Raw genomic sequence first — 25889 nt, 5'->3', positions numbered from 1 at the left:
CAGCAGGTGAAGTCAAGTTCTTACAGTCGAAAAGGGCCTTTGAAAACAACTAACCAAAAGGTAACGCATGAACTGCAAAAAATATTTTCAGTTTGAATTTCTTATGACAACAGAAGGAGCTAAGTGATGCCTTATTTATCATTAACCTTAACAACTTTGCATTTGGCAACCCTCTTCACAGGGTAAAAATCCTGGCTCCCTGTCAGTGTGTGTAGGCATTCTGAAAGGAAAAATATATTAACAAGCTTACTACACTGAACAAGCCTTTATAGAATGATAAGAGATTATTGAAAAAACATATCATAAGCCTGAGTTTTCTTATATTGAAGTTATTCTTGTACAAAATGTGAATGCAACACTGGTAAGTTATTCTATACAATGGTCTGTGTGAATACTTGATTCTTATTGGCTGGTGTCACATAGTGTCAGAAATTATTTATATTTTCACCACTGTGGGTCAATAAAAAGCATAAGTATAATTAAATTAATTATATTTACTGGTTGTCAACAGTAAGCAATGTTAACCAAGACAAAAAATGTTGGCTTTCTAGCTCGTAGCTAAAAAAAAGGGTCTATGAGCTGAGTCGACTACAAATAACCCCCGTTGCTACGTGTGGCAAGTCATATCTAAGGTTTGTTCTATTTACTGGAGCAGTGAACACTAGAGCTTAGATCGGCCCAAAAAATCAACAGCAATAATGAGGACTCCAACAATGAATTTCAATTCAAAATGTATAGATTACACACACAGTAAATGAACACACCTTTTCTTTTACGTGGCACCACTCTACTGGGAGCTGGACAGCCTCCTTCAACACTGTCACCTGTTGATTACAGGGAAAAACAAAGAAAAACAAAGAAAACTATTTATTAAGACAGTTTACAATTGGGATGGTCTTTATTGGCACTCTGCTTTTAATTATGAAGGCTTGTAATTAATACTTTCTTCATCTGGGATTGAAGGCAGTGCAAAGGGTTTACTGGATACAGAAATTACACCCTTAAGGATAACCAGGCTCTGCTATACGGTATGTGTTTTAAGCTGCTGGTGTTTATGCCACCAAAACAGACAGTAAGCTTAATGTCCAAAATATGGGCAAATACAGGCCTGATTTAAGTGTTGATGACACTATGATGACAGCTAAATGGAACAGTTATTGTAAGTTGAATAATAGGGTAATAATCCTTTGACCGTTTTTTTAAACATTCACATTTCTGCCATCCTGATTCAAAATAGATCAAATACAGGGATGGACAAACTTCCTTTATATGTTCACGTTACCCAAAGTAAGAGTATGATTGTTATTTCCAGTACTCTTTGTATAGGCTAGAACCTTTTATTACACGGCTTAGTTGAATTCGACAGCATTCTACGGTCTGCTATTTCTTTAAAACAGACTGTTGCAAAATATTAACAGACTGTTGCCATGCACAGCAGTGTCGCCATGGTCGCCATCAATCCGCTGAAAAAAAGTCTGATTTATGTATCAGCTGTGGCAAGAAGTGGGGAAAAGTGGAGCAACTCCTGTCCTCCAATTCAGGCAATGACAGCAGATCTAGTGAGCGCCTATCGCTACATTTGTTATACAGTCTATGATAGCTACGCAGTAACTTCAGCCATAGGGACAACAACACTAATTAGTTACACTGCAACATTGTGTTTACAAGTGTGTCACAAACGAGATGAATGAGGACAGAAACATCAACATAAATAGTCCCATTCACTTGTCTCACTTCACCATCAATGGAAATGTTCAGTTCAGTCAACCCGCAGTGATTAAAACAGCAGCTGGATGAAGGAGTTTGTCCACCTAGCTAGTAATAGCAGGGCATCACCCCATTACAGCCCGACTCATTTTGGCGGTAAAATAAAAGGAAAAAAGACAGCTTCTACCACAGCCTGTAATTGGGGGATTAAATGCATGTTGGACCCTGGCTTTTGCCAGAAATGCATGCGCTGCAAACAGCTGGCTATCTGGTAGCTTGTCGCTGGAACAAGATCGGTCTGATGCCGAGCAAGGAGGAGGAGATACTGTGATGTTGAGTGACAGACGGAACGTTGTATTAAACAGCTACAGTTTACGTTGCTATGGACGCAGGATACCAACCATAGAGACGGAACAGACCATTTTCTTTATCGGTAGCAATACTTTTGTTTTTAAATTAATATTTTGTGTCAAATTATTTATTTATTATTTATTTTGTTAAGTAGCCATGTAATAGGCAGGATAATGCCTCCCTCTACATTATCCCTTACTTATGCTTACCTTTTCCTTGACAAACTTGGGAGGCTCCAGTGGAGGCTACTGGTAAAATCAAGGACTTTGGGGGTATAGGTGAAGCTGCAGGGTGATGAGGCCGGGCAACGGCAACGTGTGTTGTTGGTGGGGCTTGTTGAGGTGTAGGTGAAGCTGCAGGGTGATGAGGCTGGGCCACGGCAACGTGTGTTGTTGGTGGGGCCTGTTGAGGTGTAGGTGAAGCTGCAGGGTGATGAGGCCGGGCCACGGCAACGTGTGTTGTTGGTGGGGCCTGTTGAGGTGTAGGTGAAGCTGCAGGGGGATGAAGCCGGGCAACGGCAACGTGTGTTGTTGGTGGGGCCTGTTGAGGTGTAGGTGAAGCTGCAGGGGGATGAGGCCGGGCAACGGCAACGTGTGTTGTTGGTGGGGCCTGTTGAGGTGTAGGTGAAGCTGCAGGGGGATGAGGCCGGGCAACGGCAACGTGTGTTGTTGGTGGGGCTTGTTGAGGTGTAGGTGAAGCTGCAGGGTGATGAGGCCGGGCCACGGCAACGTGTGTTGTTGGTGGGGCCTGTTGAGGTGTAGGTGAAGCTGCAGGGTGATGAGGCCGGGCCACGGCAACGTGTGTTGTTGGTGGGGCTTGTTGAGGTGTAGGTGAAGCTGCAGGGTGATGAGGCCGGGCCACGGCAACGTGTGTTGTTGGTGGGGCCTGTTGAGGTGTAGGTGAAGCTGCAGGGTGATGAGGCCGGGCCACGGCAACGTGTGTTGTTGGTGGGGCCTGTTGAGGTGTAGGTGAAGCTGCAGGGGGATGAGGCCGGGCAATGGCAACGTGTGTTGTTGGTGGGGCCTGTTGAGGTGTAGTTGGGGGTTCAACTGGGGATGATGAATGTCCTGCAGCAACTTGCGGGGTCCAGCCTTCATTGGAGGAGTATTAAATGATTAACAGTAATAATACTTGGACTATTTTAAGGTAAAGTTCCCTGTGATGAAGATTGTTGTGAATTAATTAGCTGTATCTAAAAAGCATTATTTGTATGATGTCATATATTGAACCTTGCCTTTCCTGTTGTATCTCATGCAAATTCATGGAGTTAAATACCTTTAACTAAGCAGGTGTATTTTGCAGGTTTAACTTAGTATGGGCTAGGATTTGTTTTGAGAAATGTTAACATGGTTCACAAGAATTCATATTGTTTTCTCAAAATCCATTATTTTCTCACTTCTTTGCCATACTTATGTCTTCACAGTAGTAGAAAAAAGTTGATACATTTGAAGAGGCCAGAACCAAAAACTCTGTAATGAAAATACATAATAGTTAATTTAAATCAGCCACCAACATGGCTCTATAGTTGGATCTGCTATGGTATCCTCCCTCCATGGTAAAACCATTGCAGCAACACACTTTTGAGCCTTCAATAATAGCTGTATAATTTACTCTGCCAGAACCTGTGTTACCACTTAAAAAAGGCAACAATTTAATTTGTTTTACATAAATGAGGGGCTAATTGTCATAATAACCCCAGGGCTGAAAACCATAAACGGAACAGTCATTTAACCAGTCTAGCACCAACTGATTATTTACAGTTGTACTTTAGCTGATTAAGAGGTAAAAACCAAAAGAGAGATTGCATGTTTTGCTGTGTTGCTTGCCAACCAAGCAGAAGCAATTATTCTTTTTTATTGATACTTAAATTTGAGCAGCTAATAGCTAGCTGGTATGTTTTTAACATATCTCAATAAGTTAACTTTAAAAAGCATAAAGCATAATTATAATGTGACTGTTCCGTTAGTTGAGAGAAGGCAACCACAGCCTTATCTGTGACAGGAACACAAGCCATCAAATACAATACTGTTTTTTGTAAATAACAGAACATCCTTACCTTGAATAACAAGTTCATAGAGTGCCTTCATTCTTTCAAGACACTTTTTAGAAGTGTCTGTCAGTTGGCAACGGGGTGCCAAAACCTCCGAAACCCAGGCATTCTCTTTTCTTCCAGGCTTGGACAAAACTATTACAGCCCTTACACCCAGGGCCTGCAATTTTTCAAGCTACACACACACACACACACACACACACACACACACACACAGAGAGAGAGATGATAGTAAAAAAAATTAACATGAAAATGTACAGAGCAACACTGTGTAACTTAACTGCTTGAAAATAATAAAAGTATTACATACCAGCATAGAAGCTTCATCCACTATGTGGGAGGTGGTCCGATTTTTTTGGTGGGTATGGACCCAGCTCTCCCGCTTCTCATCAAATTTTTCTAATTTTTTTTTTAGCCTTAGCTTTTGAGGTTGCTTTGCCTTGCATGCCTTGCAGGTTTTGCAGGCCACATTTATTTCTGTGTGGCAGACCACACACTTTCTTAGAGTTGACCCCTGACCTGGCATTTCTATCAGAAATACAGTAAGAGAAACAGAACGGGACACAAAAAGATTATGAGAAATAGGGATGTCATGAGAACCAATACTTGGGAAGTAGGTACCAAGTTTTTTTTTTACCTTGTCCCCCTTTACTTGTGTAAAGCGCCCTTACCATTTTCAGGTTCAAACTTATATTTTGTGTTTCTACTACAACATGTTCACATGGTTCATTATTAAAAAACACAATTTTTTTTTACTGCCCACAGGCTGTCAAAGCTTGGGCAAAGTTGAATTGACAAGCGCCCCAAATTGATTTTATGTACCAACAAGGTAAAGAAACCCATAACTACGAAATATAAGCTGCCAAAACAAAAAACTGAGCTCTTATGAAGACATTAATGGATACAGGCGTGAGGAATCAGACTGTGAATCCACTAACCTAATGTCATGCTTGACCTAACGTGTGCAAGCATTTTGTTACCAAGTCAGATATCCAAATGTTAGTTTTAGACTAACGATATTTCTGTAAATTAAGTTCAAGCATTTTGACAGGATGCAGCGTGTTAAACAGAATGTGGTTAAATCAGAAGGCTGTGCAGTATAATGTTTTCAAGTCCCTTATGTGAAAGAATAAACAAGGAATAAAATGACAATACTCACTTGAAGACAATAGGCCTTCTACAAAAGATTGCAGCGCGGGCACAAAAGCAAGACAGAGGAGAGAGACAAAGAGAGAGAGACAGAGAGAGAGAGAGAGAGAGAGAGAGAGAGAGAGAGAGAGAGACAGAATGTCTGTGTGTGTGTGTGTGTGTGTGTGTGTGTGTGTGTGTGTGTGTTTGTGTGTGTCTGTGTTGTGTGTCTGTGTTTGTGATGAATATAATAGGAGTGGCTCTTAAAAGAGCCGTTGGTTGATTAATAAAGGAGGTACTGTAGAGGTGGAGGTAACAGGGAGAAGGGTGGTTGGTAACAGGAGCTGTTAAAGAGAGGAAAACAAAAACAAAACATGGTTATTTATCTTGCAGCATGCATGAATTTCTCACATAAAAAATAGAGAACTGTATCAAAATAAAAAAAAGATAACCATGATGCAGATGTTGCATAATGTAAACAACTTGTATTTTGTAATATTCAACATGTAAACTGCATGAATATTAGCAAAATAAGGGACAGTAACGTTTGGTATTTGAGCTCAGTATTACAAAGCTCCAACGGTACAGTTCACGAATGCACGTAATGTCAGAGGTAACGTAGGCTAAAACTATGTTTACAACACTTTACAGGATTATTAAAATTACGCAAAATAAGCTTAAACGATTGTTAAATAGACCCAACCGGACACGACATGACCAGTTCCGACAGATCGCGTCGGACCTGTCAAGCTAGCCTTTCAGCTAACGTTAGAATAATAAAACGAGCTAACGTTAGCTTATTTATGTAAATCACGTAATTATTACGTTAATAACATTCGGCTCTCTATCCCCAAATTAAATTAAATTAATATGGCAACACTAATGAATCAAAGTTCAAACAAAAGCCATTAATGAATTGAAAATATATAAAGCTAGCCTTTTAGCTAGCTAACGTTGGAATGATAAAACGAGCTAGCGTATTTATGCTACTTTTTTCCTAAATCCTTCAATTCCCAACTCTAATGTTAATAACCTTCGGCTCTCTACCACGAAATTAAATAAAGATGGCAACACTCATGGGCAATCTAACACAGTTTAAACAAAAGCAATTAATGAATTAAATACATTAATATATGTCAACGATGTATCTTCATCTTACCTGGCAGGGAAGGAAGTTGGAATATACTGTTCTTCTCTTTGGTCCGCGGGGAATTGTTGGCATTGAGGAAAAGTATCGCCCCCTGCTGGTATAGTACCTTCATAATGCGTGTAGTGTTCACGCCTCGGCGAGGTAAACCGTGACACTGACACGCCAAACCCAGTGGACCAGCGGGTGTATTACACGCTTAGGCGTGATACTGGGGTTCATGACAGTATCACGTCACTCTTATGTAGATACCTTCAAGTAAAGTGTTACCGTAGAAAACATGCAGAGGTTGAAGAAGAAGTTTTTTTTGTCGGCAGGGATCTCCCCATTTCTCCCCAGCATTGGACTCTTGTTCTCTTCACCCAGTGTTGCCAATTATTTGCCAATGAAAGTAGCTAGCACTAGCTTCAAATAATCACAAGCTCACTACAGGAAAAATACAGCTGCCATGACTGCACCTGATTGGACGAACGCTTCAGTCGTGGGCTGTCTGCTTCCGGATTTTTAAAACAGACCAACATGGCCGCTCGTTTAGAAACCTCTTATTTTACAAAAATAGTTTACTGAAATGAGTAAGCGCTGAACAATCTGTCTTCATTTTTCCCTCGACAACGGTCAATTTAAAAGATTTTCATGAGTTTCCCAGAGGTGGTGAGTCGAGCTGGACGCTGCTGATTTGCATAAAATAGCCTGGATTTAACTTTATGCAAATGAGGAGCGAGCAACCAGATACCCCTCTTCTCCAAAGTCCCCGTGACGATCCCAGAATGCATTGCCCGGCTGCTAGCATAGACAATGAATGGGACGCGGGGAAATGACGCTTGTCAATGGACACGTACCTTAGCGCTCGTGGCTCTGCCGCACAGCTTGCTAGCTAGCTGAATGATGAGGATACGGTGACTTAAGTTTAGCTGGAGACCCGGGTTGTATTACCCTATCATACAGGCTAATAACGGGGTTGAAAGAGTGCCAAAACATGGTGCAGAAGTTCAACAAATTAATCTAAAATTGACCTTGAATTCAAAAGTACAAGATGCAGTGGTGGAAATTCGGTCTGTGCCATCTTAAGATGTTAAAGATGAAAAGTTATTAAAAGAAAAACTTTTCGTCATAGGGCATGGCCGTGGCGGGGCGGCCATTTTGTGCGTTTCGCCATCGAAACAGGAAGTGGGTTAACTTGAGTGTACATTGTCCAATTGGCTCGAAACTTTTCAGGATTCATAAGACTCTTAACTCTGAGGACATTTACTGGAGAAAATTGACTCAAAGTCCCCTAGTGGCAACAGGAAGTAGGCCTAAAAGTCAAGGTGCTATACTTTAACGAACTCCTCCTAGAGATTTCATTTGATGGACTATGTCACCTATGTCAAAGAAGACACTCATGTCACATCTCCACACTGGGACACTAGATATCAGACAGAGGGACAGAGGACCCTGCATCACTCCCCTACAACAAAAGTGCTGTGGAGGCCACATTCTCGAGGACGGAAACGCAATTGAAATAGACACCAGAGTGGCAAGTCGCATATGCAACCCAAGTTCATGAGATGGTTTTAAGAGGTGCAGCCATAAAACTCACAAATGAAATGGTGAGCAGCTGGAAAGAGCCTGTGTGGTATGTAAGCCACTTGGTGGGACCAAACCCTCACTCAGTGACAACCCCAGTAAGACTTGTGTGGAACAGCAGTCAGAAGTTCAAAGGGCTAAGGATGAATGATATTCTGCTTAGCCTTTTGAACTTCTGACTGCTGTTCCACACAAGTCTTACTGAGGCTGTCACTGATGAAAACACCCAGATAACTTGACAGTTGAAAACCATGTGGAGCTGCCTGGACAGGAGGATAAACCAGAATTTAGGTCTTTCATTTTCTATGGAGGTTTATAAAAAAAGATGTGTGGTCTCCTCCTTTCTCCTGTGAAGTTTCTGAATGTTAATTTGCTCTTTTGTTTAGAAGAACAACTTCCAGAACATAGATGGTAGTGTGGGACAGACATCACAGACATTGATTAATAAGAGATGGAGGAAAGGAAATTATCAGACAGAGACACATTTGTATTGACTTGTGTCATGTTATGCTGTCTTTTTATCATCTTTTTTTATTGTCTTTTGACCATATCGCCTGCTATTTTCATTTTGTTTATTGAATTGTAACTTTTTCTGTCCTTTTAAAGCTGCCCCATCTTTGTTTTACTATTACAATGGTGTGTATTTGCTTTTGTTGTTTGTGTGCTCCATTAGTGCGTGACATTGGTCAGACTGTTGAACAGAAGTCTGAGCAATATCAGACTGTCATATTCTGCTTCAGCTCCTCCACAGTTTGGTCCTTGAACAAGGACTTTAAATCTGTGTGACCACCTCAGGAGCTCCAGCTTTAGATGTGTGTTTTTAGAAACATATAAAGAGGATGGATGAATTACAAAAAAATTGTTAAACATGAATTTAAGTTCTTATGAATCGTTGCTGCTTTCTGATTAATTCAGCATAACTTTATTTAAAGAACACTTTTTACAGATAGAATCATAATGTGCTTTACATAAAAATTTACAAGATAATACATATTAAAAACTAAGTAAGAAGTACAAGTAAAAAGTAATTCATGAATGTGAATAAGCATGATTGCTGTGGAGTCATAAGAGTGCCATAAAGAAGAATAAATCTGTAAAAGAATAAGAAAATAGTCGAGTAGAAAACAAAAGATTTATTTTGTATACAGATCAAATCAAACCAAGTCAATCTGTAATGATTTTTTCACAGATGCTGAATTTGATCCTGAAAGACTCTTGTTTGACATTCGGAGGAGTTTCTTTCAGAAACAAATGTTTCAAAACAACAAAGCTCAGTTTCAGACTTTAAGTTTAATATTTTAGTCTCAGCCTCAGAGCCTCACTTGTTCTTACTTGAATATAAAAGTTTATTACAACACAAATCTGATATCAGAGAAGGTCTTGGTACATCTCGTAACCATGGACACAGATTTACCAAAAACTTAAAGTAACATCACATTCACTCAGCTTCATACAGTGTATCCTCAGGTAAAGAGAGTCAGCTGATGACAGGAATCATAAAGTGTTTCTAGTTAAACAGTTTAAATGTTGATAATCAAAGAGATGAAATCAGACAAATGAATGTTTAGTGTTTGAGTCTGAGACAGATCTGTTTCACAGTGCAGAGTGTGTGTGATGGTGAACAGACTGAACTTTGATTTCAGCAGCTGATCTTCAGTCAGTATTTCTGTCCACAGGAGAGACTCTCAGTCCTGCAGAGGACACAGAGACACTGAAGAACCACAGGGGACCATAAACCCAGGATAAAGAGGTTGAGTGAATGTGGTGTTGAAGGTGTGGAGGTGGATCAGTGAGTCAGAGGAGACTGTGTAGAAGGACAGAGTGCCAGCAGGACAGTCCACATACACTGCTACTCTGTTAGAGACAGAGGAGGAAGTGAGGGCGGTTCTTATCTTATTGTGACAGACAGAGTAACCATCAACATCAGAGCACCTCAGACTCCAAGACTGATTATTTCCTCCAAACACACAGTCATCATTGTTTCCTCTCCTGCTGATTCCTCTGTAACTCACTGATATATCAACCCCTCCTCTCCTCTCGACCTCCCAGTAACAGCGACCACTCAGACCATTTCTACACAACAGCTGAGACCAGAAGTCAAATCTGTCTGGATGATCAGGATATGACTGATCCTCTCTCACACAAGTCACCTTCCTGTTGTTGTCAGACAGTTTGAGGTATCTGTATACTGTGTTTGTGTCCAGTTCCAGTTCACAGACATCTGATGGAGAGAACAAGACACAATACAGCTGCAGGTTATCATCTGTTTTTTATTAACAACTTTACTGACAATTACTGAAAGAAAATCATTTACACTTTCATATTCAGCTGTGAATGATGTTTAACAAACTTTAACTTCAACAATCCAGTTCTAACAATTCATTCAGTTTATAAATACATCTGATGGTGATTCACAGATTTACAGCTGTGTGGACTGAAAACACACAATCACAACAAACAATGTTTTATTATTAAGATTCTGTCTCTCAGCCTATTTTCCATTTCCACCTGATCACCTGCAGCTGGCTCTAAAACCATGTGTACGCTGGTCTGAAGTCAGTGTGACGTGCACACCTTCTGTTTATAGAAATGCCAGTTTATGTGGGAACGTATTCGTGCGTATGTGTCGTACATCTGGGGTCTGTTTCAGGAAGGAGGTTTAACAAACTCTGAGTCTAACCCTGATCTCTGAGTTCATTTTCCCTGAGATGGGAAACTCGGAGTTTTTGGTTACAGAACAGCTGATTTGAGGTGGTTCAATCAACTTGGAGTAGGTTGACTCAGAGCTAAGCGCGTGCACCACCACAATAAAAAGGCAGCATGAATGGAGCCATGATACTACGATTCACCATGGTAACAACCACAAACAAACTGGTCGGCCGAAATACTCATGCGCACATACAGCGAGTTTGAACATGTATTTTGTTAAAAAAGCAACACAGCGGCTGCCGTAAAAGAGAGAGAATTGGTGTGGGAAAAAATTGCTGCTTGAGTCAATGCGTACGCATTGACAGTGTATTAATTTCATATTTAATCACAGGTAACCTATAGTATTACTGGTGAAAACTGGGATGGTATTACACCTATTTCATTTAGGTGCTGTTGCAACTTAATGTTTATTGTTAGGGGTGTTAAGCACTTTGAATTTGAATTTCAGTTACTGATTTGAATATGTTTAAGGAGATACATAAATGCATCATTCCTTATTTGATGTGAATTGTTGATTAGAAAGTTACATTGAGTAATACTACATTACCCATAACGCAGTGCGGGTTACGTTTAGGAATTGACGTAAATGACAAAAAGATCAAGGCTTTTTTTGAGATGCAATGCCTGTTCACGCCTGAAATTCTGCAAGTAAAGAATCCTCGTTTTGAAGCAGTTACCGTTTGCCCATTTATTTGCTGGCTAGTTAGAAATACAGAACAATGTTTGGTGCTGAAACCCGGGATATCTAGTCAGCAAACGATGAAAGGAAAATGGAAGAACAAATGGAAAGATTGGTCAGAAAATGGCGAGCGATGCGTGGAGCTACAACGAGACTTCTGCAAAGTATCGACACGGAGTTTAGCCTGAACAATACTGATGTTGGATGTTTGCGTGAGTTATTGGCAAACTTTGGAAGCAGAAATCATGAACGCGGAGGAATATAAGGAAAGAGTGATCATGATGAAGACGCGTGCACAGAGCATGATACAAGCTCATGACAGCGTGACTAGCCCAAGAAGAGATGTTGGAGACAGAACTCCAATTCAGAACTCGTTAAGTTACCCAAATTGAGCATTCAAAGATTCAGTGGTGATATAAGTTTATGGAGAGACTTTTGGAACCAATTTGAGACAGCTATTCACCAAAATGAGACACTGTGTAAAACGGAAAAGTTTACTTACTTGAAGTCATACCTCTCTGGTGCTGCAGCTAAGACAGTAACAGATGTTAACAGACAGCAACTATGACCATGCATTGGATTTGCTACATGAGAGATACGGGAGAAAAGACCTTGTAGTAAATGCTCACATGACAAAATTGCTGAATCTTACCCCTGTGATGAAGTCATCAGACATTGTTGCATTGAGACAGCTGTACGATGAATGTGAGATCCAGATACGCAGTTTGGAGTCACTTATGGCAGTTTACTCTGCCCAATCCTGCTGCAGTTGATACCTGAGGACATAGCTCTTTAGTATAGCAGGCAAAGGTGAATGAGTGATGAATGGAAAGTCTCAGAGGTGATGGAGTTTCTTCAATATGAGATCATCAGCGCAGAGAGAACCATGCAACTTAACTCAGCTTATGAGCTGAAACAGAAAAGACAGAGCCTGCCATCAGCCGCTGCTTTGCACACTGCCAGTCAGAGGACACAAAATTGTGTTTTTTGTGACAGTGCAGAGCACAAACCAGAACTTTGTCCTTCGCACAATGTAGCTGAGCGGCGGGATATTCTGAAAAGGACGGGAAGATGCTTTGTGTGCCTTGGGCCGAGGCACATAGCAAGAAACTGTAGGATTAAAGATGCATCATGTGACCAATGTGGAAAAAGACATTACAGTGTTGTATGTGGAAACCGTAAAGAGCCTATGCCGGTCACCTGTGAAAATGTAGAAGATGTGGTCTCTTCATTCGCTACCCATTCCATGAAAGTCAAGCCAAAGAGCCAGAGTACAGTGCTGCTACAGACTGCCCAGGCATATGCAGTGGGTCCAGGTGGAAGGACAGCAGTACGCTGCCTGCTAGATGGAGGAAGTCAGAGGAGCTTTGTGTGTGAAAAATAGTCAAGGGCCCTACAGCTACCTGTTATAAGACAAGAGACCTTCACTCTTCATACATTTGGCTCCGCTGCTCCTGTGACAACCAAATGCAACACTGTGAAACTTGTTCTGGAGAACATTTGGAATAAGGGACAGAAAGTAGAAATTGAAGTGTGCACTGCTGTAATGAAAGTTCCAGGAGAGCGTATTCAGCATGAACTGGAAAGAAGGGGTCTGGAGTTTGCTGATGTAACTGAAGATGGTGCTGACACTGAGTTATCAGTGCTAATAGGAGCAGACTACTACTGGAGCACGGTGTCAGGCCGTGTAGAAAGACTCACTGACACACTGGTTGCACTTGAAAGTGTATTTGGATTTCACCTCTCTGCCACCAAAGCTGTTGACAGTTGCCAGTGGGAATGCAACACTGAACAGAGAGAAGATGACCGGGTTCTGGAGCAGCTGGTGGAAGGACTACGTCTTGGACATAAAATCAGCCCATCGCTGTGACACACCGCAACCTACCTCATTGAAGGTGGGATACATCGTCCTCCTTGGAGATAGCAACATGCCAAGACAGGCTTGGAAGCTGGGAAGAGTTGAGGAACTATTTCCAGGTTGTGATGGGAAAGTGAGGTCCTGTGTAGTTCGCACATCATCTGGGACTTTACTGAGAAGACCAGTTCAATTGCTATATCCTTTAGAGACTTGAGTAATGAACTATCAGTCCCTCCAGAAAAATGCGATTATGTGATCGCATAATTCAATGCATAATCAGCCAAAGTCTGCATATTTATGCGGGTGCCGCATTTTTTCAAATACGCCGCACTTTCGCCGCATAAATTGCCGATTTCCGTGCAAAATATGCGGGGCTTGCATGATTTCATAATCCCCGCATTTTCGTTGCAAAAAAGTCACATATATCTCAGCAGAAAGTTGAAAAATGTTGCGTTTACTTCACACGAGCAGCCATTTTCCCCTGTTGCCATGGGAACGTTATGAAGTGACGTAATTACGCGACGTGAACATCATCAAAAAGCTGCAAACCCCGCGATAAAGCCATGATGAAACCGCAGTTTTTGCAAGTTCTCGCAATTTTTGCAAGTTCTCGCAATTTTTGCAAGTTCTCGCAATTTTTGCAAGTTCCCGCAATTTCATTGCATAAAATTGCATAAAAATCCCGCATATTACATCGCATTTTTTAAGAAAACGTGCCGCATAATCAAGGATTTTTGACCGCAACAATCACAAAAAAACTCGGCATTTTTCTGGAAGGACTGAACTATGGTTCATCGGGGGGGAGGATGTTGCTACTTAATGTTTATTGTTAGGGGTGTTAAGCACTTTGAATTTGAATTTGAGTTACTGATTTGAATATGTTTAAGGAGATAGATACATGCATCATTCCTTATTTGATGTAAATTGTTGATTAAAAGGTTACATTGAGTAATACTACATTACCCATAACGCAGTGTGGGTTACGTTTAGGAATTGATGTAAATGACAAAAAGAGCAAGTTTTGGCATGTTCACGCCTGAAATTCTGCAAGTAAAGAATCCTCGTTTTGAAGCAGTTACTGTTTGCCCATTTATTTGCTGGCTAGTTAGAAATACAGAACAGGTGCAATCCTGCGGGTGAAAAAGTAAGATACTAATCCCATTCTGAGCCTGCAGCACCATGATTATTAACAGAAATATAATTTATAATCATTTAATTATTTTTTAATGGCTCTCACTAGTGACGGCTCTGCATACAGTGGCTTTACTAATATGATCCGCATCACCAATGTTGTAAAGAAAACTGTCGTTTGCAAAAAAAAATAATGTGACACAAAGAATCTGCTGGGATGTAAAAGCATGTCCTAAATGGTGGATGTTAGTGATATGAGGACGGATAAGGTATCTACATATCTAATCGACAGTGAAAAAACTTTTATAATATGCCTAACATAAACCAATACGTTTTTTTATTCATGCAGATAACAAACTGCGCTAAAATGCGCCTGATACAGAATGAATGAATGAATGAGGAAATGAATGCGCGCTGTGTCAGAGGAAGGAAACTGAAAGAAACTCTGGGTTTATTGAAGAAAACCTGCTCCCGACCAGGTGAGGTTCACAGACTCAGTTACCATAGTAACTGACTCTGAGGTTAAGTTACCTCTCTTTCTGAAACGGGCTGGAGTTAGGGGGCTCTCTCAGGTTTGATTAACCTCCCTTTCTGAAACAGAAAACCCAGAGTTTCCCTCATCTCAGGGTTAACAAACTCAGAGTTTTCACTAAACCTGCTTTCTGAAAGGGACCCCTGGTCCCAAGTCTCCATTCAGGGAGGAACTGGAAGGTAAATCCACCTCAACTCACTTGATTCTAAATCTTTTAGATATCAACTATGTCATGTTGTGTTTATGGCTTGTAGTTGAACAATGATTTATTAAAAACATCCAGAGAAGAAAGCTGAAGGAACACATCAACTTATATTTGTCAGACTTGTGAAGTACGAGTTTCTAAGCAGCACTTGAAGGCAACAACGCGCTTCCCCTTATATTTTTTAAAACAGTTTTGGTATAACTGTAAAAAAGGCCCATAAATAATAAGCTGTTGCTCTATGTAATGTTACTATGACATCATAGCCACAGAGTATTGTGGGAGTTTTTCTTCTAGTGGGAAGACGAACAAGCCTCGTGGAGATGTGCACACTTCCAATTGCCTGTTTAATTTATCCGGTGTGGACTTTATTTGTGTTCATGTGTCCATGATAAAGTAAGTGCAGTGTAATTTACATTTCATAGTTTGGTTGGTGAAGTGAGCTTTTGTAATTCCTTTTCATATATATTATGTGTTGCACTCTAACTAATGCAGTCTGGGAAGATTTGTAATGCTGAATGCATGACCAATTTCTACAGTAATCCCTCTTATATAATGTAGAAATAACCTTTATTAGTGGCTGTATTCCTTAGTATTTATGTTGTTGGTTTGTTTGACTGGGAAATCGTTGTTTAATTGATGATTGAGGTAATTTAGAGTCAGTTTGGGAAAGTGACAGTGCTATTCAACTGTGTCAATTTAATTTATCTTTTCGCCACTAGAGGGCGGTGTTTACTAGAGGTATGACGAGAGCTCGTCCCCACTAGATCGAGAGATTAAACGTGATGAGATTTCTCGTCGAGGTAAAAAGTGTCTCGTGATATCAGTACACAAGTGCAGAGCAGCAGCCTTTATAGCATAGAAAATCCCCTGGCCGTTCTCTATGGAAGTAAATCTGTTTCATTGGATTTTTAAATTAAAAAGCCATTGAATTTCTAGCACTAAATATTTATACATTGAAATTATGTATCTGAATTTTTTGCCTCTAAATTTTACTGTTCAAACTTTCAACAGCTAATTTTCACCTTTATTTTTCATAAATTCAGAATTCAAAATTCATCATGAAAAAAATTCAATATAACAAATTCAGATGCAATATACAATGTTTAAAATTCAACTACCAACAAGTGTGCAAGTAGCTGCAACAAAAGATTGAGGAAATAAACTTGTCCATGAGTCTATTGAGAGACATCCCGAGACACTTTTTACTTGGACGAGAAATCTCATAATAATATATATGAAAAGGAATTACAAAAGCTCACCTCACCATCCAAACTATGAAATGTGAATCATTATACTGCACTTACTTTATCATGGATGCACATGAACACAAATAAAGTCAGAGACAGAATCTTAATAATAAAACATTGTTTGCTGTGGTTGTGTGTTTTCAGTCTACACAGCTGTAAATCTGTAAATCACCATCAGATGTATGGATGGGATCAAGCATCCATCTTCACAAAAATCATCTGTTGAGTGTTTGATGATAATTTATTTGTGCTTTAGAATGTAATCAATGTGAAAACAATAGTAAAATAAGCTTTATTTCTCTCGGTTTACTGTACAATGACAAATTCAGTACAAAAAATTTGGTCTCAACTCCTGCCAGAAAACGCTTAGTACAACCTTGGTTCTCTGAGTGAAGAGACTCTCTCTCCACCGTACATATGGAATAAGTAACAGTGTAACTTTTAGTTATACAGTAGAAAAGCCAGTCATTTATATTTTATCGCAAGACCTTTCAGTGCTCGGTTTTCATTTTGTGACTTTCGATTGAATAAAGGACTATTTTTCCAGTCTTATTTCTTCATTGAAGTTTTCTGTAAAATAGTGTTAAAATCTTGTCTTGATCTTGTGAACCCAATCTCGTGTCTCGTCTCGTCTCGTGAGCTGGGTGTCTTTTCACACCCCTACTGTTTACCAATGTAATGGGGCCGTATAGGCAATGGAAATTAATTTTATTAATTAAGCATTTAGGAATTAGAATATTGCCATAATGGCTTCCTATTATGTTAAGGTATTAGTGGATGTGTTTGGTTTATGATGGCTGCCTTTGTAAATGTATAAAACTTTGATATTAAGGCATTTTGAGCACTTTAGTTTGATATTAAGGTAAATTGAGTAACTTAGTTCATTTGTTCAGTTATGAATATGTATAATTGTATCATAAGAATATGAAGCATACTTATTGTTGGATTGTATTTTATATGCACTAACTTTGTGCTCCCATTTCTGTTTGCAGAGCCTCAGGTTCACAGATTTAGTCTGAAGTGAATAAGTGATCTGTGCATTGCTGTGCCTTCAACCTAATACAATAAAGTTCAGTAAACTGATACTGGGGTCCTGTCAAATGCATTCTGACCGATGTACCGAAGCTAATGTTCATACCAAGAATCAGCAAATACAGTTCATTAAACTTCACCAGTTTAGTGAAAATCTGAAGAATCAAAGTTAGCTTTCTGTTGGCTAAACTGTTGAAATATATTAATTATTTCTGTTGGATCACTTTGTTAAGTTTGTTGTTTGTGGATTTTAAATTGATTGAGTTCTAACATCTTTCCAGCCACACTGACAGAAAACAGATCCTGACTGAAACTCTGGAGAAATTCATCATTGTACTTCAGTCAAGAAAATGCAGCTGAGTTCAAACTTTAAACACACTCACACTTCCGCAGACCAGGTCTCAATCACTGCTGTCCACCATGGTCCGCCCTGCAGGAAGAAACAAAGCCAGAATCAACTTCATACACCTTCACTCAGATCCTCCATTACACATGAACCAGAGTTCATCAGTTAGTGACAGAGAAACAGTGGGAGAGCTGTTGTTGTCTGTCCATACCTGAGAGTGTCTAGTCTCCAGTTTGGATCCTTAAGTCCAGCTGACAGCAGCTTCACTCCTGACTCTCCTGGATGATTGTAGCTCAGGTCCAGCACTCTCAGATTGGAGGGGTTGGATCTCAGAGCTGATGCCAGAGACGTACAGCCTTCCTCTGAGACCAGACAGCCTGACAGACTGAACACATACACACACACACACACACACACACACACACACACACACACACACACACACGTCATGTTTCATGTTAGTAGTATACATCCGTCCACTGTTTAAATGACTGTCACCAACACTAATGAAGCGCAGTGTTGGTTCAAGCAGATCTTTTTCACAGCTGTGTTTGGTAGGAACACTTTGAGGAAGAAGAAGTCCTAAAACTGACCGACATGCCCCCCATGAAGGAGGAAGGATTGGAAGACTCGGGGGAAACCTAACCAAGTTCATGTTGAAGCTGGGAGTCTGCACTGTAAGCACATAATCATTGTTTGATTTCAAATCCAGAGCCAAAATAAAATGTTATCATTGTCCAAATACATTTGGACCTAACTGTATATCAAAGTCAAGTTTATGTGCTGTGAACCAAGACAATACAATGTTGACAAGCTCCTGAGTCAGCTCTCTCAGACTAGAGGACTGCTAAACCTCATTCATTCTTTTAATATTGTTTAGTCAGTCCACTGAATAATTAACACACAACGAAAATAACATCTCTGAATAACTGAACACTAACCTGAGAGTCTCCAGTCTGCAATGTGGACTCTTCAGTCCAGCCGACAGCTGCTTCACTCCTGAATCCTGCAGCTCATTGTTACTTAGGTCCAGCTCTCTCAGACTAGAAGACTGGGAGCTGAGAACTGAGGACAAAGCTTCACAGCTTCTCTCTGACAGGTTACAGCCACTCAGTCTGAAGAGGAATCAGCAATACAATTACAAACAAAAGTTATTTTTTTCTGAATAAAGATCAACTTAATTTAATCTGGATAGTTGTGTGTGCATGTACAGAGCTTTGTTGGAGGCTTTAACCACTGGCAGCAGCCTCAGAAGAGCATCCTCTGAAGCGGAGTATTTCTTCATGTCAAACACCTGCAGGTTGTTGTTACTCAGGTCCAGCTCTCTCAGACTAGAGGACTGGGAGATGAGGAATGAGGACAGAGCTTCACAGCTTCTCTCTGACAGGTTACAGCCACTTAACCTAAAAAGGATATTCAGCCAGTCCATTTAATAATTAATAAATTAACAAAAAAAGAGCTTAGGAAGTAATATCTTTTTAATAAAGGTAGAATAACCTGAGAGTTTCCAGTCTGCAGTGCGGACTCTTCAGTCCAGCTGACAGTTGCTTCACTCCTGAATCCTGCAGTTCGTTGTTACTCAGGTCCAGCTCTCTCAGATTAGAGCACTGGGAGCTGAGAACTGAGGACAGAGCTTCACAGCTTCTCTCTGACAGGTTACAGCCACTCAGCCTGAAAAGGAATCAGCAATACATAAGAACACAATTAGAAACAATGGTTGTTTATTTCTGAATAAATAAAAACTCCATCCAACAACATGTACTCTGGATAGTGTGTGCACGTACAGAGCTTTGTTGGAGGCTTTGACCACTGGCAGCAGCCTCAGAAGAGCCTCTTCTGAAGCAGAGTATTTCTTCAGGTCAAACACGTCCAGATCTTTTTCTGATGACAGTAAGATAAAGACCAGAGCTGACCACTGAGCAGGAGACAGTGTATCTGTAGAAAGACTTCCTTTACTCAGGGACTGTTGGATCTGTTCCACTAGAGAACGATCATTCAGTTCATTCAGACAGTGGAACAGATTGATGCTTCTCTCTGCAGACAGATTCTCACTGATCTTCTTCTTGATGAACTCAACTGTTTTCTGATTGGTCTGTGAGCTACTTCCTGTCTGTGTCAGCAGACCTCGTAGGAGAGCCTGATTGGTCTGCAGTGAAAGACCCATGAGGAAGCGGAGGATCAAGTCCAGGTGTCCATTTGGACTCTGTAAGGCCTTGTCCACAGCACTCTGGTAGAAACATGTTGATTTGTCTCTGAACACTTTAGACCACCGGATGGTTTGTTCTTCTGCCAGCAGGTTGACTCCAGAGTTGATGAATGTCAGATGGACATAAAGAGCAGCAAGAAACTCCTGAACACTCAGATGGACGAAGCAGTACACCTTGTCCTGGTACAGTCCTCTCTCCTCTATAAAGATCTGTGTGAACACTCCTGAGTACACTGAGGCTGCTCTGATATCAATGCCACACTCTGTCAGGTCTGATTCATAGAAGATCAGGTTGCCTTTCTGCAGCTGCTCAAAAGCCAGTTTTCCCAGAGACGTGATCATCTTCCTGCTCTCTGGACTCCAGTGTGGATCTGTCTCAGCTCCTCCATCATACTTGATGTTCTTCACTTTGGACTGAACCACCAGGAAGTGGATGTACATCTCAGTCAGGGTCTTGGGCAGCTCTCCTCCCTCTCTGGTCTTCAACACGTCCTCCAGAACTGTAGCAGTGATCCAGCAGAAGACTGGGATGTGGCACATGATGTGGAGGCTTCGTGATGTCTTGATGTGGGAGATGATTCTTCTGGCCTGCTTCTCATCTCTGAATCTCTTCCTGAAGTACTCTTCCTTCTGTGGGTCAGTGAACCCTCTGACCTCTGTCACCATGTCAACACACTCAGGAGGGATCTGATTGGCTGCTGCAGGTCGTGTGGTTATCCAGAGGCGAGCAGAGGGAAGCAGTTTCCCCCTGATGAGGTTTGTCAGCAGTACATCCACTGAGGTGGACTCTGTAACATCAGTCAGGATCTCAGTGTTGTGGAAGTCCAGAGGAAGTCGACACTCATCCAGACCGTCAAAGATGAACACGACCTCTTCAAACCTGCTGATTCCTGCTTCTTTGGTTTCACTAAAGAAGCGATCAACAAGTTCCACCAAGCTGTACTTTTCCTCTTTCAGCACATTCAGCTCTCTGAAAGTGAATGGAAATGTGAACTGGATGTCCTGGTTGGATTTTTCTTCAGCCCAGTCCAGAGTGAACTTCTGTGTTAAGACTGTTTTCCCGATGCCAGCCACTCCCTTTGTCATCACTGTTCTGATTGGTTCATCTCTTCCAGGTGAGGCTTTAAAGATGTCTTCTTGTCTAATTGTTGTTTCTGGTCTGTCTGGTTTCCTGGATGCTGTTTCAAACTGTCTGACCTCATGTTCATCATTCACCTCTGCAGTCCCTTCCTCTGTGATGTAGATCTCTGTGAACATCTAATTCAGAAGGGTTGGGTTTCCTGCTTTAGCAATCCCCTCAAACACACACTGAAACTTCTTCTGCAGCTTAGATTTGAGTTTACGCTTACCACCTGCAGCAAGACTTCCTGATTGAACACACAACAAAGAAGATCAATAAGAACATTTCCTCAAACAATAAATATATTAATATATTTTGGTCCATCTCTTGAGACATTAGTAAACGTCCCATTCAACCAGCATGTTAAATCTTCAGAGAAATCCTCTTACTGCTCAGCAGACGGTCAGCCAGCTCCTCCTGCTTCATTCTCCTCAGGAAGTGCAGTGTGATCTTCAGAAATGCCTCTCTGCTGCCCCTCCTATGCTCTTCATCCTGACTGTCCAACACCTCTCATCCTCCCTCTGACTCTCTAAGCATTCTGGGTAATTTGGACTCAGAACCTTCTGGATCTTTTTCAGCTCGTTCTTCACAAAAGTGCCGATGTCCTCCTCCAGCAGCTGGAACAGAAGATTATATGAATGACAAATCAAACTGAAATCATGGAAGCAAACATCAGATCCATGTTGGACAGACTGAATCCACTGGTCTAAAAATTGTAGCATGGATATGATTGGGAACAGAATAGATGTAAAATTAGTTGTACATGTACAGACCATAAATATGGAGTCCAGGTGTGTTTGATGCTGGGCAGACTGACCACTGGGAACCTCTGAGCTCTCCTGGTCCACTCTGTGGAGGAATCAGGAAGAATTAGCTCACATTATGTCTGTCCACACAAAGACGAACACAAGGCAAAGGTCCATGAAGTGATATTTGGATGTTATCAGTGAATCCTGTAGTGGTAAACGTTTACTAGTCCTGCGGATTATCAGTTTGAAATCCTCACCTTTGATCAACAGTGTGGCGTCCATCTTTGAAGTATAAAGGATGAGGCATAGACCGGTCACTCTTCATGGACACACAGCTGGGTTCAGGTTCTTCCAGATTCCTCCTGATAGAAACACAAGATAAATTCTGCACTGCACCCACAACACACTGAGACAAAACCTGTCAGTGGTCAAATACATCGTCTGTACAGTATATTTGTATCCAGGTAGTTCTTGTCAACATTGTGTATGATCCATAATCAATATTTAATTTAGACAGTTTCAATGTATATTTTAAAGCTGTAATCAGTGCAGTGTGCAGCACAACCTTGAATATGATGCTGTGGGGTGACCATAGCGGTGGAATAGTAATGCTAATGTCCAGTGATGGGACTAACGGCATTATAAATAACGGCGTTACTAACGGCGTTACTTTTTTTCAGTAACGAGTAATCTAATTGATTACTCTTACCATCTTAATAACGCCGTTACCATTACTGCCAAAAAATGCGCCATGTTACTATATTTGAAGCTGTTTTTTTCATCAGACCAACTAGATCTCTGAGTCTGAGCCGAGAGGCAAAGACTTTTTTTACTGTTCTTCCTTGGTTAGTGGGCAGTGCGCGACACAAGCGCATAAATGCTGACGATTGGCTGAGGTTGAGTAAAATGTCATGTTAATCCAATCAGAGGTAGAGTTGGGCAGGTGTTCGAAAGCACGCATAGTCGGACACACAAGAACAACACAATTGCAGTCAACGAGAGAGAGACAGGTATGGCGTTATGAAATCAAGGAGAGGGTTAACTTTTCCTGCTACAGATTTTCCACCGTGGTCAGAAAACACAAGGGAGACACTTTGTTTCTCTTACTATGTGACTCTAGAGTCGGTACTCGCTCCAAAGCTAATCGCCGTCACTCTCTCACTTCTCCCTCGCTCTATCACCTACTCCCCACACACACACACGCACACACACACACACACACACACACACACACACACACACACACACACATGCCGGCTCGACGCACACACCAGCGCACAAGTATAAACATCAGGCCACTTATGTTATTTGCACTACAAAGAGTGTATATATTTGTTATTTATTTTTGGTATAGTGCTTAACAAGCATAATTTAATTTTGTCCAGTTGTGGCCTGTTGAGGTGTTGTGTTATTTGTATCGATCCACTATATAAACATAATATACATGGCATTTGATTGGAGGCTGGTCTCACTTTGTCCCACAGCAAACATTAAATAGTTTAGATTTGTGTACATTGTTTCTGTTATTAATGTATTGTATTAAGTGTCCATTTCATTATAATATTCAGATTTATCATAAATAATTCAACATGCACATGTATTTTAAATTCTGTTAAAGAGGGGTGGAGGTGGGGTCACATTTGAGCATTTAAAAATTTACTTGAAAGTAACGCAATAGTTACATTCTGAAGTAACTAGTTACTTTCATAATTTGTAACTGAGTAACTAATTTAGTTACTTTTTGGAAGAAGTAACTAGTAACTGTAACTAATTACTTTTTAAAAGTAACTTGCCCAACACTGCTAATGTCTAAGTAATAGTGGTCGTCTGTTTTCTAACAGTTTGGACTTAATATAGATATAGATAATAAAGAGAGAAAACCTGCGCTCAACCTTTTTAGATAGATAGATGGATCCTTTATTAATCCTTTACAGGAAATGACAGTGCCACAGCAGCTTCAAGACAAATATAACACTACACATTTCCTCAAATATCTTCCATGCCTAATAAGATAAAATACAATAAATAAATACTACTACTACCTTTGTAACTCATAGTAAGACCGATATCTTGATGTTTCATGAAATTAAAGTCAGCAATATATTGATTATTGCAGAATTGCTGTATCGTGATATTATCGGTATCGTGTACTGTATCATAATGTACGATACCCTGTGATCACCCCCCTAATATATAAATGCAGTCTGTTAACATTTACATCTTAGTCTCATCTCAGTCTCTGACAAAGGATTTTATTTCAAGACCGGTCAAAACCACAACTGCAGGGATATTACTAGATTACCTGAGCATTGTCTGATATATTTGTGTTTACAGTGACATTAGTTAATATCTGCTCCGACATAAACACTACACACTGTGGTACCGCTGAAGTTGAATATAATCTAATAAAAAGAGGAAGAGATGTTTTGTCTAAGCAGTGAGTTTCAACTGAGAGTCCTTTTCTATATTTAGGTTTAAAGTTATTTATTGTCAAAATGCACAACAATTACAGTGAAGCAGTATATATTGCAGTTAAATATATATTATGTTTGTAGTAGAAAGGTGTACAGTAACTGCAAAATGAATAACTTGAATATACTGTAATTTAACAATTAACATCTGCTCACCTTTGATCTACAGAATGGTGTCCATCTTTGAAGACTAGAGGTTCACCCATAGACCAGTCACTCTTCATGGACACACAGCTGGGTTCAGGTTCAGGACAGTCTGGGCTCTGATGGATCCTGATAGAAAGAAAGTCATTAAAGCTCAAACATTTAGGGACATTTTCTCTGAATTAAAGCTTTCAAAGAAAAATGTGTTTAATTACTGACATTATGGAATTGTTACTGAACACAATTTACAACTACGTACTTTTTGTCATGTTGTTTAAAATTAATGAAAAACTCCATTGAGTCGTCACTCTTCTCTGGGCTGAAACACAACACACACAGAGCTTTGAGTGTGAATAATGATGGTGGAGTGATCTGAGTTGTGGACAGTTAGAGATGGTCCTCTCACCTCTGAGCTTTGGTCTGGCTGTCATGTTCCCCACACAGAGTGGTTTTATAGGGAGGGACTCCCTCCTCTCTGTCCTCACACTGACTCATAGCAGAGTCCACACCTTCATCTGGAGAGGAAACACTGAGAGCAGCAGTCCAATCATTCATCAGCACATCATTTCTCCTGGAAAAAAGCCAAATATCAGCAGCTGGTCCTCTGATTGGCTGCTTCTCTCTGTTTCCTATCAGTGTCAGTTGAATCCTTTTGGCTTGTTGGACTGTTGCTCAGACTAAAGAAGCAGTTAGAAAACATGACTGAACTCTGGGAACTACTGAGGGCCTTTTCTCATCATCACATTTCATTCACTCAAAACGGAGAACTGATCAACACATGGATCAATAGTGGTTTGTTATTGGACAGAGAAGATGCTGCTGGTTCTCATTGGTCAGTGGTGAGGACGAATCAGAGCAGAGGAAGCTGCCTTCAGCTGCTCTACTTCTATCAGGCCACTAGATGGCCTCATGGAGATGTTTGAAGGATTTTACTGCTTCACAGAAATCAGAGCTGACCAAAAAATGACCTCCTATGTCCTTTCCTAACCACTTCTCCTTAACCCCAAGTTAATTGTCATGAAGTCAAGGAAAGATGTGAAGGAGAACTCAAAAGGAATTAGGAAAAGACAACGGAGGTGCTCAGAGAATCTGACTGTCCTGACACGGCTACGTAACTATATTACTGACGTGGAACTGCCGGTAAAACTACACTGTTGTAAAGATGGACACAGAAAGCACATCTGGATAGTTCACCCCGTGTGTTCTCACCATGTTGTTTCATGGTGGCTCTATAAACGTGGACAACACGGTGGAAATATTACTTCATCGCTGTTTAATTTTCCATCTTATTCTGCATTAATTATGTCTTTTAATGTGAAACACTCACTGCATGCCATTTAGTTATTATAAAGCATGGAGCTGTAGGCTGTTTCTTGTATGAAAGGTGTTCTGCAAATAGTTTATTATCACGCTCACCCTCCTGTCCGCTCATATTTATCCACATGAATCCTGATTAGTATGATTGTATGAAAACAGACAATTCAAACAGCTCTTATCATGGCAGCCACTTA

General features: G+C 40.6%; 1 protein-coding gene and 1 pseudogene across 1 annotated transcript in view; both read right to left on the bottom strand.

Annotated features, from left to right (window-relative positions):
- LOC116048159 (nascent polypeptide-associated complex subunit alpha, muscle-specific form-like) overlaps nucleotides 1–5296 on the bottom strand; it is a 6953-nt gene extending 1657 nt beyond the window's left edge. Inside the window, exons 1-6 of the mRNA XM_036008250.1 lie at nucleotides 5268–5296; nucleotides 4419–4636; nucleotides 4115–4283; nucleotides 2268–3149; nucleotides 765–824; nucleotides 147–220 (exon numbers count right to left, since the gene is read on the bottom strand). Of these exons, the coding sequence (XP_035864143.1) occupies nucleotides 147–220; nucleotides 765–824; nucleotides 2268–3149; nucleotides 4115–4283; nucleotides 4419–4634 (1401 nt within the window). The 5' untranslated portion in view covers nucleotides 4635–4636; nucleotides 5268–5296. The remainder of the gene's footprint in view (nucleotides 1–146; nucleotides 221–764; nucleotides 825–2267; nucleotides 3150–4114; nucleotides 4284–4418; nucleotides 4637–5267) is intronic.
- Nucleotides 5297–9220: 3924 nt separating this feature from the next.
- On the bottom strand, nucleotides 9221–24675 carry LOC116048210 (annotated as a pseudogene).
- Nucleotides 24676–25889: the final 1214 nt, after the last annotated feature.

This window comes from Sander lucioperca, chromosome 2 (genome assembly GCF_008315115.2).
Source record: "Sander lucioperca isolate FBNREF2018 chromosome 2, SLUC_FBN_1.2, whole genome shotgun sequence".
Taxonomy (NCBI): Eukaryota; Metazoa; Chordata; class Actinopteri; order Perciformes; family Percidae; genus Sander; species Sander lucioperca.
The sequence above is the reverse complement of the archived record's forward strand: the minus strand, read 5'-3'. Positions and strand labels throughout refer to the sequence as shown.